Raw genomic sequence first — 27,688 nt, 5'->3', positions numbered from 1 at the left:
CCGCTTCCAGTTTCAATCTTTAAATCAGCACCCTCCATACTAAAACACACAATGTTGATCACTGTATGTTTAACTTATTATACCAATGCTGTTATGAAACTCATAGGAGACTCACAGTGCTGGTGAGGAGTGGGGGATAAGCTCATTATCAGAATAAATATGCTTAATAAAGCTTCCAGAGAACCCAGCTTCATCTAAATATCAGCAGGTGGATGGAACTGGGAGTCCTGATAGAAACTGGTTTTGGAATGAACATATTAATCACCTGGAATGGCCAATTCTCTAACCTTAAAATTCATAAACTATGAATAAAAGCTGAGTTTGTGCCAAAGAACAAAACAATTTAAATAAACTCTACAAATTCTGCCAGGAAGCTTGTTTAGGCAGAATTTTGCCAGAAGCTTGCTAATGGCTACAAAAAGCACGTAATCAATGTGCAACCTGCTAGTGGGCATTTAGCTCAACATTATTGGCGCTGTATGAATATTTGAACTTTTCTGTGTTATAACACTGTGTGGATCAAGAATCATTCACATTAAAATCAAGCTTGTATGTCATATAATCATTTAGACCCTTTGATAAAAAGACTTCAAATGCATCAATAAAAGCATGAAATGCATTTAGAATCATTCATGCCTTTTAATGATTGTATGCAAACTTTTGATTAGCACTGTAAATCTCCTCTGAGTTTCCTGTGAGAATTGGTAAACAACTTGTCTACTGTGTCCCTCCTTTGTCAGTTTTTATTTTTAGCTGTGATAAAGCATCTCTTTGCATGCTTTATTACAGAGCAACCAAGTCTAATGTAAACTCTTTTTGTCACTGCAGTAATGACAAAGCAGCAGCTGAAACGCAGGCTGATAGATGCTGCTGCTTTCAGCTCATATGAACATGGTTTTATGCCTTTTATCTCCTTCTGCATAAGCAAATGCCAGACTTCTTTAATGCAAGTCTAAAATTCCTGCTGCCTGGAATGAAGGGGGAATATAAAATTAAAATGACCCCTAAGAGATGATGTATGAGGTCTGGACTTGAGCTGCAGGATACCTAACAGGACTCTCCTGCTGCTTCCTTTTCACCAGCCACTGAAAGAATCCGATACTGAATGATACTGTCTTATATTCTGGGTTTACAGTTATGGCCAAACGTTTTGGTATTTATACAGATTTCATACTTTAGAAACTTTGCTGCTACAGCTCTGGCAATGAATGAGGTAAAAAAATATTTTTGGGGGAGATTATTTTTGTATAGCAAAGAATTCTATAAGCTTAAAATGTAACTTTATAACAGCAACCTATTGGCCACTTTATGTGCATACTAAAAACATATATACTAATGCATACTAATTAGCATCTTGAATGAAATCTTTTGAATGCACAACACACTGAAGCGTAAGGTACTCTTGTCAGCTAAAAGGTGGAAACTGAAGCAGGCTCTCCAGAATTGGACAACAGCAGATTGGAAAAGCATTACCTGGTCTGTAGAGTCTCAATTTCAGCTGGGATCAGAAAGTGGCGTAGACATGAAAGCATGGATTCATTCCGGCTTGCAATAATAGGTTAGGCTGCTTTTGGTGGTGTAATGGTCAGGGGGATATTTTCTTCACACACTTCGGGCACCGTGGTACCAATTGAGCATAACACAACCTACCAGGGCTATAATAGCTCTGGGTTTGTCATTATGGTTTAGTTTTATTTCCTGGTGACTTTTCCTTTGTCTCATTTACTTAGTTTTAATGAACAAATAATCACTGAGCGAAAAGCTAAAGTAAATTGTCAATCGAAAGACAACGACAGAGATCAGGTGTTAAGTAGCTTAAAATATTCTGAAGATAGCGTCATGTTGCAGACACAACACCCAAAACAGCTTTTCTGTGGTTAAACTTATAAAGGTAAATGGGATCAGAGGAGTAGTTAAATAAAACATCAGGTCAAAAGCGAGCCCTTTATCTAAAGCCTTTAAGCTTATGCAGACCATAGACCATAGAAGAGTCGAGACACGGATGGACAGGTAAATAAGGAATCTAATTATGTGGAACTGCTATTTTTCTACCACAACAGATAAAAACAACACTTGTCAATCCATCTCCGTATCGTGCATACTTGAAGTTATCATTGAAGGCGAGACTTCCCCCAAACCTGAAGGGAACAGTCAACCTTTTTCTGGTCTATGACTTCAGGCTTAGAGGACTGACCGTCATCATGACTGCTTTGCACTCAAACCATCCTGGGGCATGCTGAAGGTCATGGCCTAAAGATGGCAACAGAATGACATCATTCATACCAACTAAAGATGTACCTTAGAGGCTTCAAACCAGACACTCTCCAATCCAAAGTTGATTATTATAAGAAATGTGGGTCAGAGTCCAACCTACCCTGGGAACAAGCTCAACATTGTACCAAGAATGTGAAGACAAATATAGCTTTGGTTATACAGTACAAGGACTAAGTAGCCCTAACAAGCATCCATGTCACCCCATACTTTGACAGCACTTCCTATAAACTACCTTGAGGGTCAAAGTCATAAGTATTTCTCAAATCCAGAGGACATACAGTGCACATTGAAGGTATTCACACCATTTCACTTTTTCCATATTTTGTTTTATGTTACGCTCTAATGCCAAGTTGTTTTAAATTAATCTCATTCCTCAAAATTCTACACACAAATACAATATTACGACAATATGGAAAAAATATGAGGCAAGTTTATTAAAAAGAAATAGAAAACCAATAAATTATATTCACAGCCTTTGCTAACTACTTCATTGATCCACCTTTGGCAGCAACTACAGCCTCAAACCGTTCTGAAACAAGAAGTTTAGCACTCCTTTCTTTGGGTAGTTTGGCCCATTCTTCTTTGTATAGCTTGTCAAGCATCTGTGCATAACCATTTTCAGATCTCTCCGGAGTGTTCAATTGGATTCAAGTCTGGACTCTGGCTTGGAGACTCGAGAACAATCACAGCGTGGTTCGGAAGCCACTCCTTTGAGAAACTAAATAGCCTCTATTTGTGTGGCACTTTATCAAGTCCAGAGGGCCCCACAGTCAGTCATTCCCCCATTTACGCACACATTCACTATCACACTGATGTTAGGAACATACAGTGTAGCTACAGCTTCCATGGCACACTCTGACAGAAGCGAGTGCCTTACACCACCATCAGCAGGCAAGGCAGGTGAGTTATGTCATTGTGCCCAATGACATAACTACTGAGACAGATGAAATGGAGGCTCAAACTGGCAACCCAACGATTACAGAAGGAACTTCTGCCACTATCACAACTGTTCCTCCATCAACAATGGTTCCCACCAGACGGTTTCTGCCTCAATAATCTCTTTCAGGCCAAATCTGCTACAAACTATATTTGTAACAGAGGTTTTCAGCATTCAGACTTACATCTGAGTCCACAGAACCAAAGAGAAACTTTCCCAAATGTGAGTTGTAGCAAACCAGGGAAAAGCTGGTGGATCAAAGCTCCACCAGCTTTTCCCTGGTCACACTCACCATTCATTGTGCCTTACCAGATCTTTCCATCACCAGTGCCAGCACATTTAAAGCTCTGCCCCTCTTCTGGGTCTAAGAAAATGCAGACACGGCACTCTCCTACATCTGATAGTACAGAATATCCTTTCTCTAAAGTTATTCTTCTTTTCATTCTGTCCATAATTCTCTCATGGGATATCGGCCATATCTCAGACTTTTACTACTTTTTGAGTAAAATTTACTGTTGGCTCAACAGTAAAAAAGTTTTTATGAATGTCAGTAAGACTTTAAATTATTGTGACAGATTGAGTTGTGGCATTTAAATAACTACAGGTCTCATGATGAGACATTCCCTGGAGATTTAAATGAATTAGTAGATGTGATTTAGTTTAATAGAATCCAAAGCCCTTGTGGAATTGATGTCACAGGATTTGAATGAAGAACATGGACTACCTTTTTTACTCGGCAGAGTTACTTGGTACAGTTGGCTACTTTGGGAAAAAAATTATTAGATTATACACTATGTTTTAAGACAAAGTACATAACGCATTACTAAAATGTAAAAAGTACTTTTGTATTTACAAGGTAATTACTAAGATCCTATGTTGTAGCTAAAGAAACTAAAGAGGAATCTATTCCCTCATAAGTAAAGATCTTGACAGTTTCTTGGGATCTGCAACATATGAGTAAAAGTTCCAAAAATTATCTAAAGAAAAACATCTAGAAGGCATACCTTACATAGTACATAGGGACAAGTTTATGCATTTTTGCCATTTACTTCAAAGGCTAAAAGATAAAGACACAATGAAATGGAGAGAACACACCGTTGGGGGGCGCAGATGCTGATGATTCTTGTGCGGGACAAGATGCTCCTCCAGCCTCACCTTCTAATCTTAATTCTTATTTTGTTATGATCTTGGTAAATGTCAAATATATTTTATGTGTCACATTATCAGAACTTCATTATCGGGATGTACAATCTTATTCAGTCGTGACCAGAAAAGAAAACTAATGATGCTTCATGCATTTAAAAAAAGGAGTATTGAAAAAGCACTTTCACAATTCTATTCTCAGTGATTCCAGCTGGTGTGTGATTTTTGTCATGAATATAGCCATGCTAAAATAGTTCTAAAAGTCAGAATTGTATTTTAGTGTTTAACTATGTCATGGGTGGTGGTGAATAACTAAAGGAAATTGTGATTCTTCTGGTACAGACCTAGAAGAAGGAATTAAACTAAACTAGAGAAACTTAAAGACCTTTTCACTCAACTTTCCTTCATTTGCCTCAACTGGCAATAATTTATTAGCAATTTAAGATGTGAGAATTTATTTTTAGTTTTTATAAAAGATAAGTTTTATAAAAGTGAAAGATTCAAAGAGGCTGTAAAACTTGCCTGTTAAAAGTGGCTGTTTTTTTATAGCTCTGCTTTTTTGCGGTGAACTTGTAAGAAATGCTTATTAAACTCTGGCTTTATTTGTGTTGCTGTTCTCATAAGAAACCCAGTACCAGAATCAACTTTTTGTTCCTGTTGGATAATGTGAAAATTTTGTAGTTTCCACAGTAGATGAAGATTGATTTGCCAGTTTGCAAAGTTGTTTGAATATTGAGTAAACGTTAAAACTAGGTTGTTTGCTGCTTTGTACAATGTACAAGAATTACATTTGCATAAAGAAACACTGCATCTTGATTTAACTCATTTGAAACGTTGACGAGTAAATACAAGCACCTTTTTATTTTTCCAGAGTAAAGTGTAAAATAGAATGGGCTCCGAGTGCAGATCAATAACTGGATAGATGCCAAAATTTAGGCCCGGACAAATAAAATACAGTTTTCAGATAAAATCCAAGCACATTACTGGGGAACATGTCTTTTATACACTAGTGTGCTGCATAGATGCCAATTAACACAAAAGAATGAGAGACATTAAATGTATCTGTCTGAATGTCAGTGTTAGCTGTTCTTGTTAGCCAGATATAAATACAGAAGTCACATCTTCCTGCTTTTGTTAAGAAAAAAGCGGTAACCATAGAAATGACCATTTTCCCTATTCAAGGCTTCAAGTTTCTTTCACTCTTAAGATCAGTGAAGTAATTTAAATCTGACTTTAACAAAGAGATTACAATGCTTGGTCTTGATGGGATCAGTAGGGGTTATTTTGTTCAATGGAGTTTTAGTAAATAATTAATACCAAGTTCATTTTGCAGTAATGACCTTCAGGATTAAAACACAAACTTTGAAGCAGGATAAGTGAATTAAGTCTCTGGGCTACCTTAATTTGCTGTTACACTCTTACTCTGAAATATGGCCAAGATTCATGGCAGAGGAATTGGAGGCAGAAGAAAAAGCAGGAGACAGAGCCAAGACCCCTGCCAAGCCAGAAACAACAAACTTTTGGGATGCCACAGTAGACAATACATTTATACAGAGTAGCATAACATTGTCATCTGGCAAGTTGCATGGACACCAAACAGATTTTAGAAGACATTGTAGACAATTATTTGACCACTCTTATCACCAGAAATGGTAAGAATACTTTAAAAGTGGTTTCTACCACTTGTAAGTGATTTTAGCATTTTAAAGAGATAATCTTAAGGCCACTCTCCAGGTTTATTGCTAACCTGCTCTATCCTTTCCAAGTTTAGTTATGTGTGTTTGTTCTGTTGGAACAGTGCCCAAGTTTCAAGCATCCAGCTCCAAATTTGAGATCAAGTTAAGGATTCTTTTTTCCTTCCTTCTTATTATTCCACCCACTTTACACAATGCATCAGCACCAATGGCAGCAAAGTAACCCCTTAGCATGATAACGCCACCACTGCGTTACATTTGATACCTGCTGGATTTAAAAGCTTCACGCTGAGTGGTCCACACTTCTTGCAATGGGGGGGGGATACCTCCATCTTTGTACCAACATACCATGAAACCTTTCTCCAAATGGCATTTGGACCATCTATTCAGGCAAGTGAAATTTTTTGTAAGCCTGGAGGTGGTAAATTTTGAATATGGCCATCTTTCTTAGTCAGACCATGGTGGCACAAACTGACTTTACTGTGGACAGCAACAGTAACAGTTTGTAGTTTATTAATACCTGGTTATTTCCAAACATCCTTAGCTATCTCATGTTCAGGTCAGATGGTTATGAATTAGACACGACAGGGTACTCTAATGGGACAATGATGGAAAATATGCAATTTATTTTGAAATGGCCAAAGAAGGATGTAGTTCCTCTTATGGATGGACCACTCCACCAGTCTTTGGATTATGGTGAATTAATTGTTATGCTCTAGAAACCAATTTGAAATGTTTGGAGCTTTGTGACATGTTGCATTATTCTGAATGAAGTGGCCATCAGAAATTGGGTACACTGTAGTGGTTAAGTGAAGGACTTTGTGACCATTGGTGTTTAGATATTGTGTTGTTCCTTGTTGAAACAAGATGGGATGAATCCATGTTTTAATGATGTTATTGCCAAACTTTGACCTTGCCAACAGAGTTCTGGATCTCAAATCAAGACTCATAGAACTTATCGAACTTTTCTAGTCTGATTGTAAGATCAGTCTCCTGTTCTTAGCTAACTGGAGTCTTCTGGTCTTCTGCTATTGCAGCCCCACTGCCACTGTCTGGGTATTTTTCTCTTTTTTGGGTGGTTCTTTGTCAATTTGAGAGATGTTTGCAGATAAAATCCCAATAGATCAGTAGTTTCTACGACACTACACTCAACCTATCTAGAATCATGCAACATTATGTGTCTTATAGCTCCTTTGTTCCTGAGTCTGATGCACCGTTTGAACTTCAGGAAGTCAGCTTTCTGTTACAGAGTAATAGAGCTAAATAAAGTTGACAACAGTTCATCAGTCTGTGTGAGTTAGAGGAATTCAACAACTGATTAAATGGCTCATTAGAAGCTTATGAATAATATGACATTCATGAGAATGACGAGTTTCCATACTGTAAGTACTGGAAACACATAGATAAAGTGAGTAAGGGATTTTTGTAACCTTTAAAACAGAAAGTTTAAGAAAATTTGCAAACCTTCTTAGAATGTAATTCTTTGCAGAAATTATGATGAATAAGAAGTTGTTAGTTGAAGTATCTGGTTTCATTGGCGGTTTATTGCACTTATAGTTAAATATGCACATGTTATTCATAATGCTGTCAGTTTTCATGGGATTTGGGGAGTTTACTGAAATGTTTGTTGTAAACAGAGTTAATAGATGCAAAATAGATAGGTAAAATAGCTTTACCCTCACATTTCAGCTGTTAAGTCAATGAGTTTGTATTTTTTTGCGCTTTTTGTAAGCATGCAGCATCTCTTGGTGGGACTTCTTCCTCTTTTGTGAACTGTTGGGAGCCCTCACGAACTCACATCCTCTGGCGCAGCGGCTGTGACGGCAGTAAAGTCTGAGGGTTTAGAGATTAGGGTGGAGTTTAGGTTCTGGCCTCGTCGTCTCTGAAATCTGAGAGACAAGCTGCTTTTGATGTCAGAAATGAAAGCCATAATAAAACTGATATCTCATTGCCAGGAGGAGCTCTGGTTGTCTGGCTGCATTTTAATCAGGTGCTGATGCAGCATTTGTGTATCTGTCTGTTCACATATTTTTACTCATTTCTCCAAACCATTATTGTGTTTTTGGGGTTGAAATCTCTCTACGTGCAGACTGTCTTCCTCCTCCTTTGTGTTGAAGCAGATTTCTAGCTCTTAGTCATTTGATGTTTAATCTGACAGAAGATTATAATAAACTACTGTTGGCCTTCTTTTTTATTGTGTTTATCTACAGTTATTCCGTCATTTTTTGTCATTTGTGACAACACTTTGTGTGATTCTTCTCTCTTATGCATGCATCATGAAGGATTATCTTCTCATCTGTCACTCTCTTCTTCTTCCTCTTTTCTTGATCTCCTCTCTCTTCTACCTCTTGGCTCTCCTTTCCTCCCTCTCTTCCTTTGCGAAGCCTGTAATGATCTGGCGGCCTGGGGCAGGGACAGGAAGCCCAATGCTTTGGTCCAGGTGGCTGTCATAGATCCCCAGAAGCAGCAGCTCGTCTTCCACGCCTGCACAGAGATAGTGGAGGTAAGCCATAGAGACACACAAACACACGCACACACGCATACACACACAGACACCCATTGACCATCTCCTCTCTGCCTGTCCGTAGCCTTTTGATGTTTGTTGTTTTGCGAAGTCGTTGGGTCTCAGTTGCATTTCTCTCCATCCCTGTCGGTTCAGCTCCTCATTTTGGCCACGTCTTTTGAGTTTATGTAATATTTTTAGGGCCTCAACTAACGATCATTTTAGTAACTGATTAATCAATCAGTTATTCTCGGGATTAACTGATTAATCCGTAATTTGAAGCGGATTAAACGAAAACTATTCCACTTGAGGACATATTTACAGACAAAGAAGGTGTTTTGTTTTTCATCGTAAAAGCAAAATGTATATGTTTTTATATATTATTTACTGCTCTGAGCGTTTTATTCCTTCAGCAAATGGCTAATTGATTTTTCACAATTAATATGATTAATGGTGTGAGCCATAAAAATTGTAGCAACAAACTTCAGTGTATTCGGTTGGGATTTTAAAAAGTAGATCAAAATTATGAGATGGAAGGAATCATTATTTTAAGACTTTTTTTCATACATAAATGCGTTGATCTAAATCATTCCAGTGTAGCTGTCGCTGTATGTTCAGCATTGTCGTCCTGCTATGTAAAGTGAACCACCACCACAGTAGAATTAGAACTATCTATCTTCCTATAACTTGTGACCAACTTTCCTTTCCCTGCTGAAGAAAAGCAACCCCACAGCATGGTGCTGCCACAACCAAATTGCACTAGTGTATCCAACCTGATTTGTGTGCAGCTGTTGTTCAGTGCTTAAAGTCTTGGTCTTGCAGTCCAAACATTGTGGATTTAATTACAGCTTCCTTCATAAGTCAATTCTTCCATTGGAGTTGTGGATCTCTGCAGCTCCTCCAGAGCTGCCATGGACCTTTTGTATGGTTGTGTGATTGATGCTCTCCTTACCCACCCTTATCGCTTTAGGTAGACAAAGCTTAAAGCTTGTGATTATAGTTTCAGAACCTAAGTTTGTTCCTCTACTTGTTTTTTGGTGCTCATGATGCTGTTTGCTCACTAATGTTCTCTAAAAGTACTTCTGAGTCCTGAACGAAGTTACTGGATTTCTACTGAGATAACATTAAATGTGCAGACATTTGAATGACTTCTGAATCCGACTGGTTTCCTTGAATTTTTTTTAGGGGCAACAGAAGGAGAAAATGAAACTACACTTTTCTACAGAGGCCCCAAAGGGATATTAAAGAAAAAATGAATAAACTTTCTCGCTTACCAGATTGACGTCAATCTGTCAGGAAAGCAACGAAACAGTATCTTTGCATGTCAGAACAAACTGGAAATCTCACTCAATTATGTTACATATTTCCATTTCAGTAAACATTCTAACATAATCTGAAATATCATGAGCTGTCTGGGATCTTTTCTCATGCATACTTATAAAATCATGCATAATTTTCCTTCCACTTTGCTGTCAAGTTCTGTCTTATGTAGTTCTGTCACATAAAATACTAATAAAAGTGACTGAATTTCTTTGGCTGTAGTGTGACAGGATGGTTCCACTTGAGAAAAGTACTGTGCACTGCACATGTGGATTGGGCTGGGACACCGCTACATACAGATTTCATGCCTGTTGGCCTCTTTCAGTGCTTCGGTATGACACTGTTGCTGCTAAGGCAAAAGCCACACGTGTTTTTTTTTCTTTTATGCAGCATGCAGCTGCCCCCTGTCTCACTGTGGAGAACACACACATACACGCAGACACATGCGTTCTGGTTCCTCCTCTCTCATATGAGCGCAAAGTTTCCAGACGCATGAAAGGGAGACACTATTTTCCTCCTAATTCAGTAAAGCTTAATTAGCATAACCATCTCCTTCAGAGTCTGATTTCAGCTGCTTTTCCCTGGCGCTCAGGGAGCAGCGGCGAATGTGTTTTTCTGTTCATGCGTGTGTGGAAACACAGGATGTGGTGGGATACTGTATGCTGGCTCAGACAGCTCCGCAGACACTGAATGCCACTGGAGTTCTCATTTTATGGCTGTAATATTCTGGATGTGGAGCAGGATTTGAGAACATGGACTGCCTTCGACTTCACAAAAACAGGGTATGTGATTACTGTCTGATTTTATCAGGGTTTTGCTACCTATTAAGAGAACCTAGGATATTCCTAGAAATTGACTTTGCAGTGTGAAAGTTCTCCCTAAAAAACTGATGATGATCAGATTCAATATCACAAAATAAAAATATTCTGTCTCTCCTGAAATTCTCTTTTGAAAAACATTCTGGAGATTTCAGAGGACAGGGGAAAGTTTCAAGTTTCATTTAGATATGTTTTCTATGAGATATTACTTACTGTTTTAACCAGTCAGAGAAGTGTGTGCGGGTCTGAGAGGGCTTGTGTTTCTGGGCAGATCCACTCTAGCTGCGGTGCCTGAAGACAACCCCACTGCCTCTTGTGTTCCTCCAGTTGTCACATTCCCAAGATGCTGACTCTCAGCAGCTGCTGTCGACTTTGCCGGAAACTTGAGCGCTTGGCTGCTGGAAAAGCTTCAGTGTTAGTCACAATCATGTGATTGGCATATTATTGGGAATCCACTTTATCTGATTTATTAAGATTTCATTTAGAAGATAAATAATGGAAGATGCCAGCTGCTGCGTAGCGTTCTCTCATCTCACTCATGAATGCCAAGCTGGAGGTTGGAAGGAAGTGAACAGAAATTTCCATCAGTTTTAGTTTAAAGATGACAACTTTTTGTGTTTTTCTTTACATAGTTTGACATAAAAATCAATGTCCACAGTGTTGAGAGCATAATTCACATTAAGTCCTAAAACATATGTATGAGAACATTATGTAATATCACTGGTTTATCTTGCATACAACGTTTGAGACAACACATCATTTTAACAGTATTTTGGAGAAAATTCCAAATCAAATTAAGTTTTCAGCCCAGACTTGCCTTTAAGTGCTGCAGTTTTATTTTGATTTAATGTCACATTTCCAGCCTCCAAAAATTACATGTATAAAGTGGGAACAGTGTTTTCAGCGAACAGGGATTCTGCTGTTGGACTTTCTTAAGCACTCACAGTGAGGCGAGTCCTCATTCAGTAATCCCTCCGAGCTGCAATCGGTTACTGCTTCTGTGTTTGAATTGCAAATGAAATTATCTGTTTTACTGTCAATCGTGTTTTTTCTCTTTGTTTGATCTATTTAAATTGTTTAAGTGGATTACAAAGATATTTGTTCTTTAAAAGTCCCCTTTGCAAAACACTTTATAGGCTGAATGAAAGGCACTTGGTGTTTTTTTTAAACAGCCATTGCAGCAAATAGGGTACATCAACCAACAACAAAATTACCGCACTGTTTTTACACTTTTGTTGGTTTGAGGGGGGAAAAAGCAGTATTTGAAGACTCTGATGACGATTTTATGCTTATTTCTGGCGTTGACGCTCTCCTGTGTCCCATTCTGCCAATTCAATTTTTTTAAACTCACTACTTTGCAGTAAATCGCAATTTTCAGGATGTAAAAAGCTAGATTGGCAACACCGATGCTAGCTGCAACTGGAGAGAGCTTTAAGAAACAGATTTCATCTAGACAAGAAATTGTTTGACATGTTATCTGTGTGTAGCAGGAGGTGTATATTATTATATGTACGGCCAATTGGAAGGTGATAAGCTTTTACTAATAAAGTTAATTTTCAGAGCTTTGAGAAATAAGTAAAACCTTTAAATTCATATTTTACAACAGTGGAATTACATCTAACATTTACTGCTGCAAAGCATGAACTGTAAAAATGGCTTTTTTTCTTCTACCAATGAGAAAATTATTAATTAATAGCTGTCTTTACAAGGTTAAACATATTCTATCGTATTAGGTGAATATAATACTCATTTTATTTAAAAACGAAACACCTTTGACAATAATTATTCCAGTATTACTGTATAAAGTATTGGTGTTTATTTTCTCCCTTTGGAGAGCGGTCTCCTAGCTTAGATGTGTTTCTGCTTAACACACCTCGAGTAAATCAATGGGTCATTAACAGGCCAATGCAGACATAATTAAGCCATTAAGCCAAGACAAACGTAAAATATGCAGGACACTGGCTTAGTATTGGACACTGCTCATATAAAGATTTTCTTATTTCCACATTAAACTCTCATTCCTAGAGATAATTAAACATATGTGTCTTATTGTGGACATTGGGCGTGTTTTTGCTGTGACTAATTAATAAAGGATTAATGTCAAGCCTTTGAGTTTGTTGTATGTGAAGGGGTTTGTGTTTCACGTGTACTCAGTCTGACACAAGAGATGAGAAATTTGGAAAGAAATTGCAGCATGTCTTTTGCCAAACCTTAATGTGTCTCCACTGGAAAATCCTACAGTGTCCAGGAGTTCTGGAACTTGACGGGGATTTGACGTCAAGCAAAGCCAGCAAATGAAAAGGCCTTTGATGTAACCTTAGTGAAGCACAGACCCATGTTCTGAGAGCACGACCAACAAGAGTCGTCTGTCTGTTTGTATATACAGCTACGAGCGGTCAAGGGAAGCGGGGGGGAAACCCAATGAAGGCAAACTCTTCCTCAGCCTAATCACACACAAGCACACACACCCTGTTAATGGCCTTAAATTGGTGGTCCCTCTGCGGAGCGCAGCCCGGATGGACAAAAAGACCAGAGAGAGGCAGCTGTCTGCCATAGCATATGTTCACCACTTGTATGACAGACTGGTTTGCTTCTTGGCGTAAATGGAGACAGGCTTACCACTTTAGCCCATCAGCAGCACTAAGAAGATTCAGTCACTGCCGAGGCTGCCAAGCATGCTGGTAAGTCTGAATGAGGCCTATTCAGCTTGCCAGTGAGGGCAGCGATCAGGGCTGTGTGTGTGTGTACCTGCACTTCCTTCAGCATAATAGTCCTGTCTGTCTTTCTTCCAACGTGTAGCACCGATAATATCCTGATTTCAGTTCAAAGCAATGCATTGGTTTCACGGTCTCCACTGTCTGTTTTTTAATTGGACCAACTAACAAACTTGGTCAAATTTTTTAGACTAAGTTAAAAAAATTAGACCAACATTAGTGTAATTCTTTAGACCAATGTTTAGTTCCATTTTTTAAATTAGACCAAGTAAACATTGTGCTTTTGAAAAAGTAATATATCAGCTGCTCAAATTGCATTATAAGTTTTGTGTTTCAGGGCTTTATATTTGCTGGAGTTGCTACTAATTGCAATTTTTAAACTCACTTTCCAATAAGCATCTTTCTTGGTTCTTCAAGCTGTGATTGCTCTGTCTGCTGATAACTTTATGTGTAAAATTGAATACTTTCATGGTGCCTTACAGAGAATTCAAATTTAACTTTTTTGCCCTTTCTTACACCACCACCTTAAACTTCAATGCATTTTTATTTCAGAAAAATGCATAGCTACTTCAGGGCCTGGACTATTTGCTGTAATTAATGGAACCATCTCTAACAGAACGTTTTGAAGGAAAATGTCAGACTCTCCGTTTGCAGTAATGGGTTATAATACTCAAAAATCTTCCAAATGTGAAACAGAGTTGGCAAAAATTTCCTCTGCAGCAAGTTTTTGCTGCCAAGGGTGGCATTGGCAGTTAATAGGTTTAGAGGTTAATTATTTTTTCAAAAATGCCCAGAATAGTTTGGGTGGACTTTTTCTAAGATGTCATCCTCATTTAAAAATGTATTTATTTTTATTTACACACATTATCTTGTCTGTTAATGAAATTGATTTGATGATCTGAAATGTTTACCTGTGGAAAAAAAGCAGAAGAAATCTAAGGGTTGAAGTACTTCTAAGTTTTTACAACATTGTTTATGTATTGTTGGAAGGTGTCTTGTTTTCTGCTTACGTTTAAAGATGGCTGAGAATGCAGTTATGAGGTATTGATAAATAAAATGGCCTCCCAGCAATAAGCCGTTGTGTTAGTTTGAACTTTGTGCTCATGGAAGAAAAGCTTTATTCACTGTCAGAATTAATATTAGCAGTGTGGCCCACTGAGGTTGCTTCAAAGTAAAAGCACAGACATCTGTCCCACTTCCTTTCCTTTATGTACTTTCATCTTCTGCCATCTTTCATGGTGCATACATTAGTCAGAATAAATACTCCAAGTAAATTCTTACTTGTATTCAACATATATTTGTTATTATCTTACTATTGAGCTCTCATGGGTTAGAAAATTCTATCACAAAGTCAACATTGTTTATAAATGTAAAATAATTAGGTAAGTTAATTAAATCAGGCATGCAATTTTGCATTATTTGCCTCATCAGGGGATTTATTCGTTTGTTTCAGCTGTTTTGCAAAGCTTTGCTAAAATAGTGAGTTTTTTTTCTCTTCTTTTTTCTGGGTGTGACCTTACATCAAAGCGTGACAGTAAGTCTGTTGGTCTCATTACTTCCCCAAGTCTGTCCCCATATGGTCCCAAAGGGCTACATCCTGGAGACGCCCATCAGAGCGGAGCAAAGGAAGAGAACGCCCCCAGTGTAAACAGAAAATGTTTTGAACTTGTACAAACACAACACCAAATGAATAATAAGTTCTTGAAGGCCTTTGCCTGCAAAATAGTTTATTAGTGTCAAATACTTGAAAAGAACAGAGACTCTCTAATCGTTTGGATACAAGCTTTCTTTCCAATCAAACTGCTGAATAGCTTCATATTTTTATCTATAAATAATTTATATTTTATGACTGTGTACAAAAAAGTCTGTTTATTTTTGGTCTTTTTAGTCCGACTTCATGCATTGCCTCCAGGCTGACGCAGACACAAGTGGACAGCATTAAACATGGTCATTCACATCTAAAATTCAAATTCATCGTGCGTGCTCACATTCCAATCTGGCCAAACTAACTCAGATATGTCACACGGTGAGTTGTGACCAATCCCAGCAATGTGAGGCACAGTTTTCTAACCTAACAGATGCGATATTAGAGAAATAAATGCTATAAAAACCCAGATCTGTGGGTTCGATCTGCTTTTAGTGTATTTACACCTACATTTAGAGCCATTAAGGGTTGAGTTTGTTGTCCAGGATCATTTTTAGGGATCTGTCTAAATGGAGCCCTAAAATGATTATACTATGTCTCCCACTAAATTTGCTTAATGTGCCTGTGTTGAAGTTTACTAGAGTCATAGACATTAGAATAAATGAACTGCATAAAAGTGATAGCCCTTCTTTGAAAAGGAATTCACAAATATACTTTATTATATTTCACCTAACTAGTAAACAATCTAAAGCTGTTTCACAATTGTATAGACCATCCAGACCACTCAAAAGATTTAACTTTACGCCCATCTGCACTTTTACAGTCATCTATCTGCGCTGACATAATTACTAACATGAAGTTCTGGTAGGCAAGATGTCCAGAGTTCTGGCCAAGAACACTTGGAAATGTGGTGAAATTGAACCCGCAACCTTCTGAATGCCAAACAGCTTCTCATTCTTTATATTCATAAAGGGAAATCAGCTTCTTTGTGTGTATGCATTGGTCAGTCAACAAAATAACATGGAGACAACGCAAAAATGTTGTTCCTTTATGTCATGGTCTGGGCTGAAAGACAACGTTTTGAATTTACAGGTACATCTATTTTCCTTCTACCATTACATGATGTGTATAAAGAGCAAAGTTCTGGATACAAGCAAATATAACAAAGATGCCACAATTAGATTTTCTGCTGAAAATGATTAGGATCTTTTACTCTTTTCTACATCAAGGGACCAGAGTGAGATCAGGCATCTGGTCAGGACGCCTCTTGGGGGCCTTCCTTTGATGGTCTTCTGGGAATGACCCACTGGGAGGAGATCCCGAGGCAGAACCAGAACCTTCTGGCCTAGGAATGCCTTGAGATTCCCTTAAGAAGCAAGAGGGATCTCTGTGTTTTCCCTTCTGGAATCTAGAGTACATATCTCAAAACTAGGCTTGATTTCATGTCGCACACCATCAACTCTCCAAAGTTAGAATACTTCTGCTGAAGGACAACGTTCTTAGTCTGTTTATTAATGTACATCTAAAAAAGAAAATCTGAATTATAAAGTAATTTGTAAATGAAAATGTGAGAGAAAAACCTCGGAAAAATAAATTGAGTCAGAGATTTAGCTGCTCCAGTTAGATTAAAAAATTTAAACATCCCTATGGTGATTAAAAAAAACTTGGCAAATAAATATTCCCACTTGATCTTTTGCAAACATGAACTCCAACATAGTTCAGACATGTAGGCTAAAAATAAAATATGATAAAACAAATTTATTAAAGCCAACTATCATATAATTAAGCCAACTTCGTTCAATGCATCCATCCAAACCGCCAACCGCCCCAACCAGGAAAGAAATCCAGACAGTTCTCTACCTAATTATGCTCGCCAGCTGATTGTTGGGGATTCCAGAGCATTTTTGGGCCAAAGCAGGTTTATTGTTGTCTGCGATCTCATTGAATTCAGAGGCTCATTCCAGCCAAAGTTTCTATTTCTCTAATCCATGAGCTACATCTCCTGTGCATTGTTCCTTTTTTAATAAATGAAGCTGAAGCAAGTCACATTATATCAGTCATCTGAATTGTTGTCTATAATAATCAACAGTGCTCCTCTGTGTTTCTTGCAGCAGTCCAGTTTCCTCTGCATATTAATCTTTAATCTGCCACTTCTGCGACTGAAAAAAGATTTGACATTTGAAGCAAATAGCAGCAAATCTTCATTTATCTTGATATCTTTCCTTGAAATGAAACCATTTTCTTCCAGAACTAATACTAAATAATCACAATATTAATAATAAAAAATGGTGGCTGCTTGTTGTGATTAATGTGAGATATACTGATAAATATTTGCTTGTATGGAGAAGCTTCTTATACTTGCGTTTGTAGTGTTTGGGGGAAATTCTAGTTGGTGATTTTACAGAAGAGCTATTTATTTAACACATTCGAATGACACACAACTTTTTATGAACTGTGCGATGCTGTGAGAGCTCTGATGGATCCAGCAACACATTGTCCGGAAAATCAAAACCATACCATCTTCCTCCTACCACTTCCTGTTGTCTTCATCATTGTTTTCACCAGTAGTTTATCACTAGACTTTTGTGATGCGAAAACAGTAATGGAAAGAGCATTTCCATTAATGTTTTGCGAAATACATCTATTTCTATATGGCTGAAAAACCATCTCATCCTAGTGCTAAAACTTATGAGTTTGAGACTGCCATATTATATTCCTTTATTTAATCAGGTAAACCCCGTTGAGATCTAGATCTCATTTTCAAGAGGGACCTGAGCAAAAATTTGCAATACATACCATGTTTCTATTAAGCAAATGTATTTTTGCAATTTCAAATAGAAACATTTTATAGTTAATGAAAATGTCCACATAAACACACTCACGCACTTTCTCTACGTTTTTCTGTCCAACAGGCAAACAAAGACCCGCTGTTTTTGACGGGGGTGACCTTCCCTTCAGAGTATCCTGACAGCCAAGACTCGCTGGTCAAGCTAACTGTGTATGATGCAAAAAACAAGAGCCAAGAATCAGTAAGTAAACACTTGTTGTTCTTCACGTGCATGCACACAATTAAACATCCAGACAGTGATGCGATGATGAAATGCATTTAAGACGAGCTGTGAAGCTGTCTCGCTTTAGGTTTGGGGATGCTTTAAACTTTAAAGGATATAAAGAAGCTTTAAGATGCAAGTGTCTGAGTAAAAGCTTTGAATGACTTTCAGGAAGCCTGAAGAAATATGGGAACACAGCACTTGAAAGGTTACAAGAAAAATCTTGCTGCTCGGTACTAAAAGTAAGAAGAAATGAGGGCTGATTCAAGAGTTTTGCAGTCAACTAAACTTCAAAATCTCAGTATGTGTTAACCTATCCTAGAGGTTGGGTTCTGAACTGAGGGATGTCTTAGTGATCATTCCGTTCTGACACTAACCTCTTCCTGTGGCTTTGATAGAGAAGGTTATTCAGCCTGCAGTGAGCATCAGAGCTTTGTGGCTCCTCCCTTGGGAAAACCATCTGTCACATACGTGGGAACTGAAAGGAGACCCAGACACAGAATCCAGAACAGGCCAGGCTCTGTGATTTAGACGTTTAAAACTGAATTTATAACAAGCTATTTAGTGTGGGCGTGGGTTTCATCTTAATCAAGTAACAAGTTCAAATCAAGATGCCAACATCTTAATTTGCTTGAACTTACCATAAAACATTCATGAGTTTTTTTGACAATTAAAAGAGTTTATTATGGTGGCGCTTGGTGTCTGAAAGACAAAACGCCGGCAGTGGCAGCACGCACGGCCACATTGTAATTCCTTTTTTGTAATATTTAGTGTAAGTCAGTTGTCTTTGACTGCAAAGGTAGCTGGAAAAAGTTGGATTACTTGTAGAAACTCTAATTTTCATGTGGAGAATTTTCATTTTTAAAGAGAACTATGACGAGGTTTTTTTTTTACCTTTGCTCATAGATTTTCATCCATGATCACATAAAGTCCACTTGCAAATTGAATGGTGTACTAATAATAAATTCAAGTTCAGATTAATAACTATAGGTTATATGCAAGAAAGAAAGCCAAAATATTATAATTTACTCAAGTACATACACAGCCTCACAAAATATTTATACACCACTTTATCACACTTTAGCATGTGTGAAGCAAACAAACTTCTATGTGTTTTTATTGGATTGCACAACACAGAATTGTGCAATAACATTTTAAAGAGGCAGTATTTTCCAGGCACATAGTGCCATTTTACAGCACTACAAAGTAAAAATGTTAAATTCAGTTGTCATAAAAATGCTGTAAATATCAAATCTGACTTAAAAAAATGTTGACTTTAATTTAATGCCTTGAAATTGGGCCTCTGTCTCTTTAGAAACTGCTATGTCTGAAATACCTTCATCAGGCAATTACATCATTGCTCATCTTTTAACCTTATAACAACGTTTTTTACCAACATTGCACTGAGAAATAGCCTGCATAATGAGTTTAGCAGTTCCACCAGGTGTTTGCTAATTGCTGGTGGCTAGTCTGAAGGACCTGAGCGAGGGAGTCACAGGGGAGGGATGGTTCATGAGGCAGAAGCTCAGAAGTTTGAAAACTACAGCTCCGAGGAGGAGCTGCACCTCAAAGGCGGGGCTAGGTCCACCCTGGCATTTTGCACAGCAAAATGGCTGCCATAGAGATTAAAGAATTTCTCAAATGTGTGAAAGAATCAAGAGAACACTCCACGTATGTTTTTGATGCAGCCTTGAATGTATGAACCACAACAATAGCAAGAGCTGCTTGGGAAAACAGAGATATCCATGTTCCACTGACACAATCACTTAAAATTAAAATACATTCAGGTTTGTGGTTATATGGTCACAAAGGTTTAACATTCATGAATACCAATGGAAGATATCATCTCTCTAAAGTCATTAGATTCGGTTCAACATTGGAGTCAAAGGATTGATTGATAAGGTGTCATGTTCAGGAAGAAACATTGTGAAATGATATTTGAGTATTTTAAAGTTGGATGTTTTTTATATGATACTCTTGTCAATTTATGTGTATTTATGTAGGACCACAACCCACAGAGTAATGTCTAGTTTCTCTCCAGTTTTCCACCTCTAGAAGGAGATACTGCAGGGCTGTTTTGTTTCTAAAATAGACATACTGTATCTGGGGGAAAAAAAGAGATAATACTGTATTAGTCCCATGAAGGAATTAATTGTTGTTATAAATCCTGGCAATCTCCTCTTTAACCTGTCTTGGGACTTGTTCTCCGCATAATTCAGGCTGCTGAAAGGTCAACCGGCTGCTTCTGTAGAAAACAACCATCCAGTTGGCATGGTTACGCAACTCATATTTAGAAATACAAGTAGCACAGCAATCTGTTCAGCATGGAGATATGTTCCAAAAGTTTCTGTTTTTGACATCTAAAATTTATGAGAAATGTAGATTCACACATTATATGTTGTGATTGTTATCTGAAAAATAATAAGGCAAGAATGTATATGAGATATATGATTTGATATGAATACAATGCAGTAATATGAGGGGGCTGCTCACTCACTGAAGAAATGAAAACTGTGTTGTTTTTACATGTTTGACCAAGCTTGTGAAGGCATTGGTGTATTTACGTGTGCTGTACTGGTGCAGAGTTATCGAATAAGTTTGTAATTCAGTACATTTATGTCTGTTTTTTACGTTTTAAATCAATTCAGTGCTGTTTTTCTGTAAACCTCAGATATCGGCATCGGTATCAAAAAGTGGATTGGTGCATTCCTAGGTACAATATTACTTAACGCTGCATCATGATATTTGACATGAAATATGATTTAGGATATTATAGATAATAAAGGGTATGAAATATAGCATCAAGAGATATAGTGCAATATTGTGATATAAAACAGATGTCAATTAATGTATTATAATCATGGCATTATGTAACATGGTGAGTTTAATAAGTAAATTCTCCTTGGAGCTTGCCTTACCTTGAGTAAGATTGATTGATTAAGTTATCGTTTCGTCTTTTCTTTGTCCTTCACTCATTCTGTGAACTTAAAATTTCTGCTTAACACTTTTCTGTCTATTCAGAGCAGCGCTGACAGAAAACAGAACATTTCACCCCAGCTTTGCTCTCAAAATCAGGGCTCAAGACTAAAGCAGAAATCTTTACAGACAAGGTTCTGTTGAGCAGAGTTTCACTCTTTTCTCTCATTTCCCCATTCCCTGCTGCCTTCAAAAATAACTTTTGAATGATGGGCTGTTTCACGGCCTCCTGGAATTCTAAGACAGAAAACACAGCCTTTCATAGTAGTTTCAAAAAATTGCCCTGTATGGTGCCGTTGCAACACTTGAAAATCTTCCTTCCCCCTTTCGTTTTCCTTTTTCTTTTTTTTTCGTTCTGCGACCGGTTCTTGTGTGGTGTGGTTAGCTTTTAGATTTCAGCTCCGCTCCGCTGGGCACAGCGTGCTTGTCTGGGTCTCATTAGAGACTCTTATAGTGACACAAGCATGACCCTGAACATGAGCTGGTACCATGCATCAGCCCCCAGTGGCTTCAAGTGGAAGATCAAAAATCAGCCAGTCAAAACCCAGTCATTTAATCTTCTGTTTTTTGCATTTCCCTTGCAAACCTCAGCCTGCAAGCTATTTGTGTATGTACAAATCAGCTGTCAAAAACTGAGCATATTTCTTCCACATTTCTAGGCCACTTGTTTCAGAAAGTTCCTAGAAGTTACTCTGTGCAGTGCAACTCAGACTGAAACAATCAGCAATGCCCTGACATACAGTACAGACCAAAAGTTTGGACACACCTTCTAATTCAATGGGTTTTCTTCATTTTCATGACTATTTATAAGGCAAGAAATCCCACTTATTAACCTGACAGGGCAGGTTGACCTATGAAGTGAAAACCATTTCAGGTGACGACCTCTTGAAGCTCATCAAGAAAATGCAGAGTGTGTGCAAAGCAGTAATCACAGCAAAAGGTTGCTACTTTGAAGAAACTAGAATATAAGGGGTATTTTCAGTTGTTTTACACTTTTTTGTTTAGTGCATATTTCCACGTGTGTTATTCATAGTATTGATGCCTTCAGTGTGAATCTACAATGTCAATAGTCATAAAAATAAAGGCTTTTTTTTTGGGACTTATCTCAGCTTGAATAACTGTCAGTTTGTCTGTAAAGTAATGGCAAATAACAGTTTTGGCAGTTTTTCAGCTTTGTTCTGAAATTATTTCATTGAAGAGCAACAAAAAAATTAAACTCTAGATGTGTTTTTTCCTCATTTGGTTGAAAACTATCTGCATTTTAAACAAAAATCGACATCACAACAACAACAAAAAAATCCATTCGCTTTTAGCAAAGGTTTTATTTTTTTCTAAAATTGACATTCACAGATGATTTCCCTTCATTCTAAGTGTGCTTGAGCTATTTTACAAAGAAGCATGGGCAAAAATTGAGTTGTCTAACTGAACAAAGCCAGTAGTGTGCAAGTGCACTCCACACTTTTCAGATCTTTTTCTGCAAACCATTAAAACCTTTTAGCATTTATTGATATTTTTCAAATGACTTCATTACTTTCTGTTATATCACATGAAATCACATTAAAATATTTTGTCATTGAATCATAACAATAAGTGGAGGTATGAATGTTTCAGTAAATTGAATCTATAATAGGCGACAAAGTAAAGGCCTCAAAGTTAAAACGATGAGAGAAGGACTCTGACATTTTCAGGGTTACAGATGATTGGCTCAACGTTTGCAGTGGACCGGAGAGTTTTATCGCAGGGTGGCTTCCCTCTGCCTCTGGCCTCCGTTTAGATATCCTGAGATGACACCGCCTGCTCCATGCTCATGAATATTTAGGAGCACAGACAGAACTGAGGAACTGATAAGTTGGAGAGTGGAGGTGTGAGAAGGAACAGGACCAACTCAGATTTCTCTCAGGTGGAAGTGATCCCACCCTCCAGCCTATAGCTGTCAGAGGCTGACAGGCCTGCCTTAGTTTGTCACTGATGTCTTAACTGCGGCTCGTCTTTGAAGGGGCCCCTGGGGCAAAGAGTCCTCGTTTGACTTGCATTCTGATCTTATTCTGTGGGAATGCTTTAGCGAGAGCGACTTATGTAAAACAATTGTATCATGCACTTACTCAGCTAAATATTAAGCATGGTATGATTCAAGTGTGACTAATAAGCTGCATTTTGTCTGTTTGAAGAAAAAAAAGTCATTGCCATTTTAAGCCATTATGACTTTCATAAAATTCATTTAAGTAGGGCGTAATGTTATTTTATTAATAATTAAGTTTATAATATCTAATAGCTTTTTCCTCTAAAGATTAGAGTAGGAATGAAGAGTTAGTTTCCCATATTGCATTAAAATTCAGTCATTGTCTTTAAAATTCATGAGAACTCTGAACAAAGCTGTTCGGACAGGAAAGGATGAAAAGTCCTTACAATAAAAGCTCATAAAGAGACAAATAAGATTATTTTTTGCATGCTTGGCGCATTACATTGTTACTCACTGAACCTCAGAGGAGTCTCAGAGATGGACTGCTAAGGATAGCCATTTTTGTCCTCTGTGAGCATGAACCTTTTACTGTATGTTCTTGTTTAAAGAGATAAAACAGTCGCCCCTGGGCGAGCTCTTGTCCCTAATGATGGCCTCATTTCCTGTCTTTTCTCGCTCCAGTTCGGGATAAATGCACAGTTCGGGTCCCGGTTTGCTTGGTGAGAATTTTTGATTCGTCTTTGTGCGCCGTATAGTCTGACAAGCATAAAGCCTAATCTGAGGTGAATGGGATAATGGTGCATGTCTGGTCATTTCCATAAAGAAGCATAAAAATATATTGAATGAAGTAAAAACGCCACTCTGCTGTAATGGTTGTCTCTTCCTCCGGCTGTACCGACGCCCTGTGAGTACACACACACGCACACACACGCCTACACACTCCGAAAATTGGATCAAGATTGTGTTTGTAAAATCCCCCCCCAAAAAAACAAAAACAAAAACTGATTGGATGCGGTATTGTCTGTTTATTTTTTACCAGATTTAGTTATGTGTACCACCTCTGCTTTGAAAATAATTTACGCTTCATTTGTTAGGTGTTTGGACTTTTAGCTTCTGTTATTTTCTGTTTTGATTATTTCTTTTTGTGTTTTGTGTCTTGCCATTTTAGTTTATTCCTTTTGTTCAGCTATTCTCATTGTTTTGTGGAACACAATTTAACATTAGAAAAAAAAAACCTGAAGTCCTCAAAACCTTCTTTTTGATCTAATATTTTGCTCTGATGTAGAACTGACTGAACATTCCTCATTATAAATATCCACTTTTTTTTTTTTTACCAAACTTATGGATTATAGTATATTGTATATAGTATATAGTTTTATCAACTTGGAGCCTCATAATTAAGTGACAATAAATCCAAATCTGTTACTTGCACATTAGAATAACAGCTCGACTATTGATGAGTAACAAAAATAAAAAATAAAATAAAAATCTCACCAACTGAAAGATTAGCAGTAGATTTCTACATGATTAAACGCAGTTTTAATAAACAAGGATTTCACAAGGAATGCTTTTTTATAAACTTATCAAGTTATAACACAAGTAAAGATCAATTAATAAAATATTCCATTCTGATATTTGGTAAAATTACCATTTTAGGAAGTGACTAATTCAATTTTGTGCAGCTTACATTTTTTCACCTTTATCTAGTTATCCAAATGAATGTGATAAAGAGGCATAAAATCCCAGTTTATCAGGTACTCACTGATAACTTTCACTCATATACAGTACCGCGCAAGACGTTTTTTGAATTTATTAGGGTTGCATGCCGCACTTTTTAGATTTCTAAAAATCTTAAAGGTTTTTGGAAAAGTTCTCGTCGTTCTCCTCCCACTTCAGATTCATCCTCCATTTTTCATAGATCTATCACATAAAATCCAAATAAAACAACATTTGTGGTTGTAAGATGAATATATAAAAACCTTAAAAAAGTATTAATACTTTTGCTAATGTTTTTATAACTGCAATTTTTTTGTTTTATTTAAATTTTTTTCTTCTCAAATTGCACAAAAAGTCTACTTCCTCACAGGTTGGGGAATCTACAGTCTTGACCTGGGATGCTGAATGATTAATAAAACTTCAGATCAAATAATGATCAGTATTTTTAAACATTATTATATAATTCTAGCTCACAAAGTTTCCTAAAATGACTTCCCACACTTCAGTGACTCCATACTGTGTTTCTGCGAAACCCTTTGCAAATGTTTTTATCTTTCCACCTGATTTGAGGACGCGCTCACCGGCATATTTGCTCCGTCTCAGGAGGCGGTCTGAACAGCCACTGTTGCACGGTGAATTGTCACTCCAATTATGAACTGCTGAAGTATGGAGAATCCCAGCCTCGGTTAATCCTGCCCTGTCAATAATCATGATGTGCAAAAGACGCCGAGGTGACATATTTATGGCATAGCCACTTGGTTTTTGCTGGATGGGTGTCAATGTGGTGGGAATTTTCTGTATGCGTAAGAGTTTACTGCAATAAAAGAAGAGTGAGAGGGGAATGGAAGCAGAGAGCGAAGCGAAACACACACACATACACGCACACACGCAGTCATAGAAATGGTCTTTTTTATGAGAGGCAATCTCAGAGATACCCAAGAACAGTTTTGGTAGTGATTGGGTGGACAGCTCTGCAGTGATAACCTATGTGAGTAACAGTCCCCAGATAAGGGCTGTTTCTTGTCTGATGGCCACTTTGCTTCCTTCGCCATCATTGTGGCAATGTCAGCCAAAGTCATAAGTGAGGCAAAGTACCACTGCTCAGGCCTTAAAATGAAAGGCTTCCTAAAAATGCTTAAACACAGCAGGCGAGAGCTGCAGGATGTTCCGCATAAATACTGGAGACATTTAGAGGTTCTGGATACCAAAGTTACATTTATTAGTGGTAAAGAAGAATACAGAAAACATCCAGGATGTGTTTTTACATGTACATTATATTCAACCTTTGGGAAAACTTTCATTTTGTTCATCCTTACTGTAAGTAAGAGATACAGTAGGAGTTCAATCAACCAATCAAATGATTAAAAAAATAGATTAATCACACTATAGCTTATGTTTGTAAGTTTGAAATGTAAAAAATGCATATTTTCATTTTAAAAAGTTTTTTATTATTATCTCAAACCAAACATCTTAGTTGTCCAGGTTTTAGTTTTCATGGAGATCTAAAGGAAGTAACTTTGTTTCAAACGTAATTTAGAAATCTTAACTATACACTGGTTGTGTTTCAATGGAAGGATTGCAATATGTAGGCTACCTACTACCTGGGTTTCATCCAAACATCCACTGCAGTATCTTTTAATGCACAATTTGCTGCTGAGCGCACAACTTTGACTCTCCTTGCTCATCTTTACTCTTGAGTTTGCGACTTGGCATTGTTAACCACAGTAGCCTGTGTAACGTGCTGCTGTGAACTAAATAACCCTCCGCAGGAAAGAGGCTTTTAGGTCAAAATAGGTCATGCGATTAACCTGCATTATCTAATATTAAACATTTAAAATTAATTGCATGTATTTGCTTTGACAACCCTAATTAAAACATACTTGTACTTAACATCAGTTGATATGTAATTCACCCGATGAACAGAGTTATTCAGCTTGTTCCTTCTGCTTACACTAAAACACTTTCACATTCGGACCAATCCTCCACGCTCATGTTGCATTTTACCGTTATGGACAGGACACCTTTCAGTTGGGCTCTCATTCACCCACTCTGATGTTGATAAAAACCTACAGTAATGTTGGTTTGGGACGAACCGCCCGCCGTGTGATTAATGGATTCACTACTCTGCATCATCTGCCACATAAGCTCACAACTGTCTGATAGTCTAAGTAACTCTAAGGAGCTCCACGGGCACAGATGGGGTTAAGAGACTTTCCCAGCAGCACGGCAGTTCTGGAAATGGAGGAGATGAGCAGCGATGGTATTTAAATGTGTGGGAGATTTATTCTGATGAGATCAGGGATCAAGACGTTTACTTCAGTCTAAAGGTGTACCTGCATGGGAACTTTTAAAGAATCAACTTAAAGGTTAGGGAAAGAAATATAAAACAGTGATAGCAAGAAGTAATTTACTGGCGTCTCAAATATGAAAAGTACGGTTTTAGTGAGTCCTGATGATAGAAGAGCTCTCTATTGGAAAATGCCTGTTTCTCATCAAACTTAAGTCTGTCTGGTGAAACACTGATGAACTGCTTCTTTTAGTGAACTAAGAATAAGTTAACATTGATTGAGATGCCCAGATATGGGCATCCTTTGTCTACGTTTGTAAGAATAGATACAAGTAATAACAAAATAACAAAGAGTCTCCATCAAAATAAGATCTGCTTTCTTTGAGAAAGAGATAAGTTCAGAAGAAGATTTGTAAGTGCATATATCAGATAAATTGTGTACCAATTACAAAAACTTCATAGGCAGGCAAATTAAACATATAAAAAAGACATATGTCCTCCTTGAGGTGATTTAGCATCCAGTTGGCAACACCATCTGGGTAACAACAGCAAGACAATAAAGCAATGACAACAAGCAGCTTTGCTACCACTAATTACACAACTCAGTGGGAGAAAAATGGCTTTGCCTTGTAGTAAAACCTGTCAGGTTCT

At 37.6% G+C, this 27,688-nt stretch overlaps 1 protein-coding gene across 3 annotated transcripts in view; it reads left to right on the top strand.

Moving 5' to 3' along the window:
• The window catches only part of inpp4b (inositol polyphosphate-4-phosphatase type II B), a 198,999-nt gene that overhangs the window by 20,816 nt on the left and 150,495 nt on the right, over positions 1-27,688 (top strand). For 2 of the 3 annotated variants that reach the window (XM_028016222.1, XM_028016220.1), the window contains exons 3-4: positions 8,433-8,551; positions 17,961-18,077. In XM_028016222.1, the coding sequence (XP_027872023.1) occupies positions 8,433-8,551; positions 17,961-18,077 (236 nt within the window). Of the gene's footprint in view, positions 1-8,432; positions 8,552-10,399; positions 10,654-17,960; positions 18,078-27,688 lie in introns of those variants that run through there. The other variant, XM_028016223.1, reaches the window with a different exon arrangement.

This window comes from Xiphophorus couchianus, chromosome 5, assembly GCF_001444195.1.
Source record: "Xiphophorus couchianus chromosome 5, X_couchianus-1.0, whole genome shotgun sequence".
Classification (NCBI taxonomy): domain Eukaryota; kingdom Metazoa; phylum Chordata; class Actinopteri; order Cyprinodontiformes; family Poeciliidae; genus Xiphophorus; species Xiphophorus couchianus.
The sequence above is the reverse complement of the archived record's forward strand: the minus strand, read 5'-3'. Positions and strand labels throughout refer to the sequence as shown.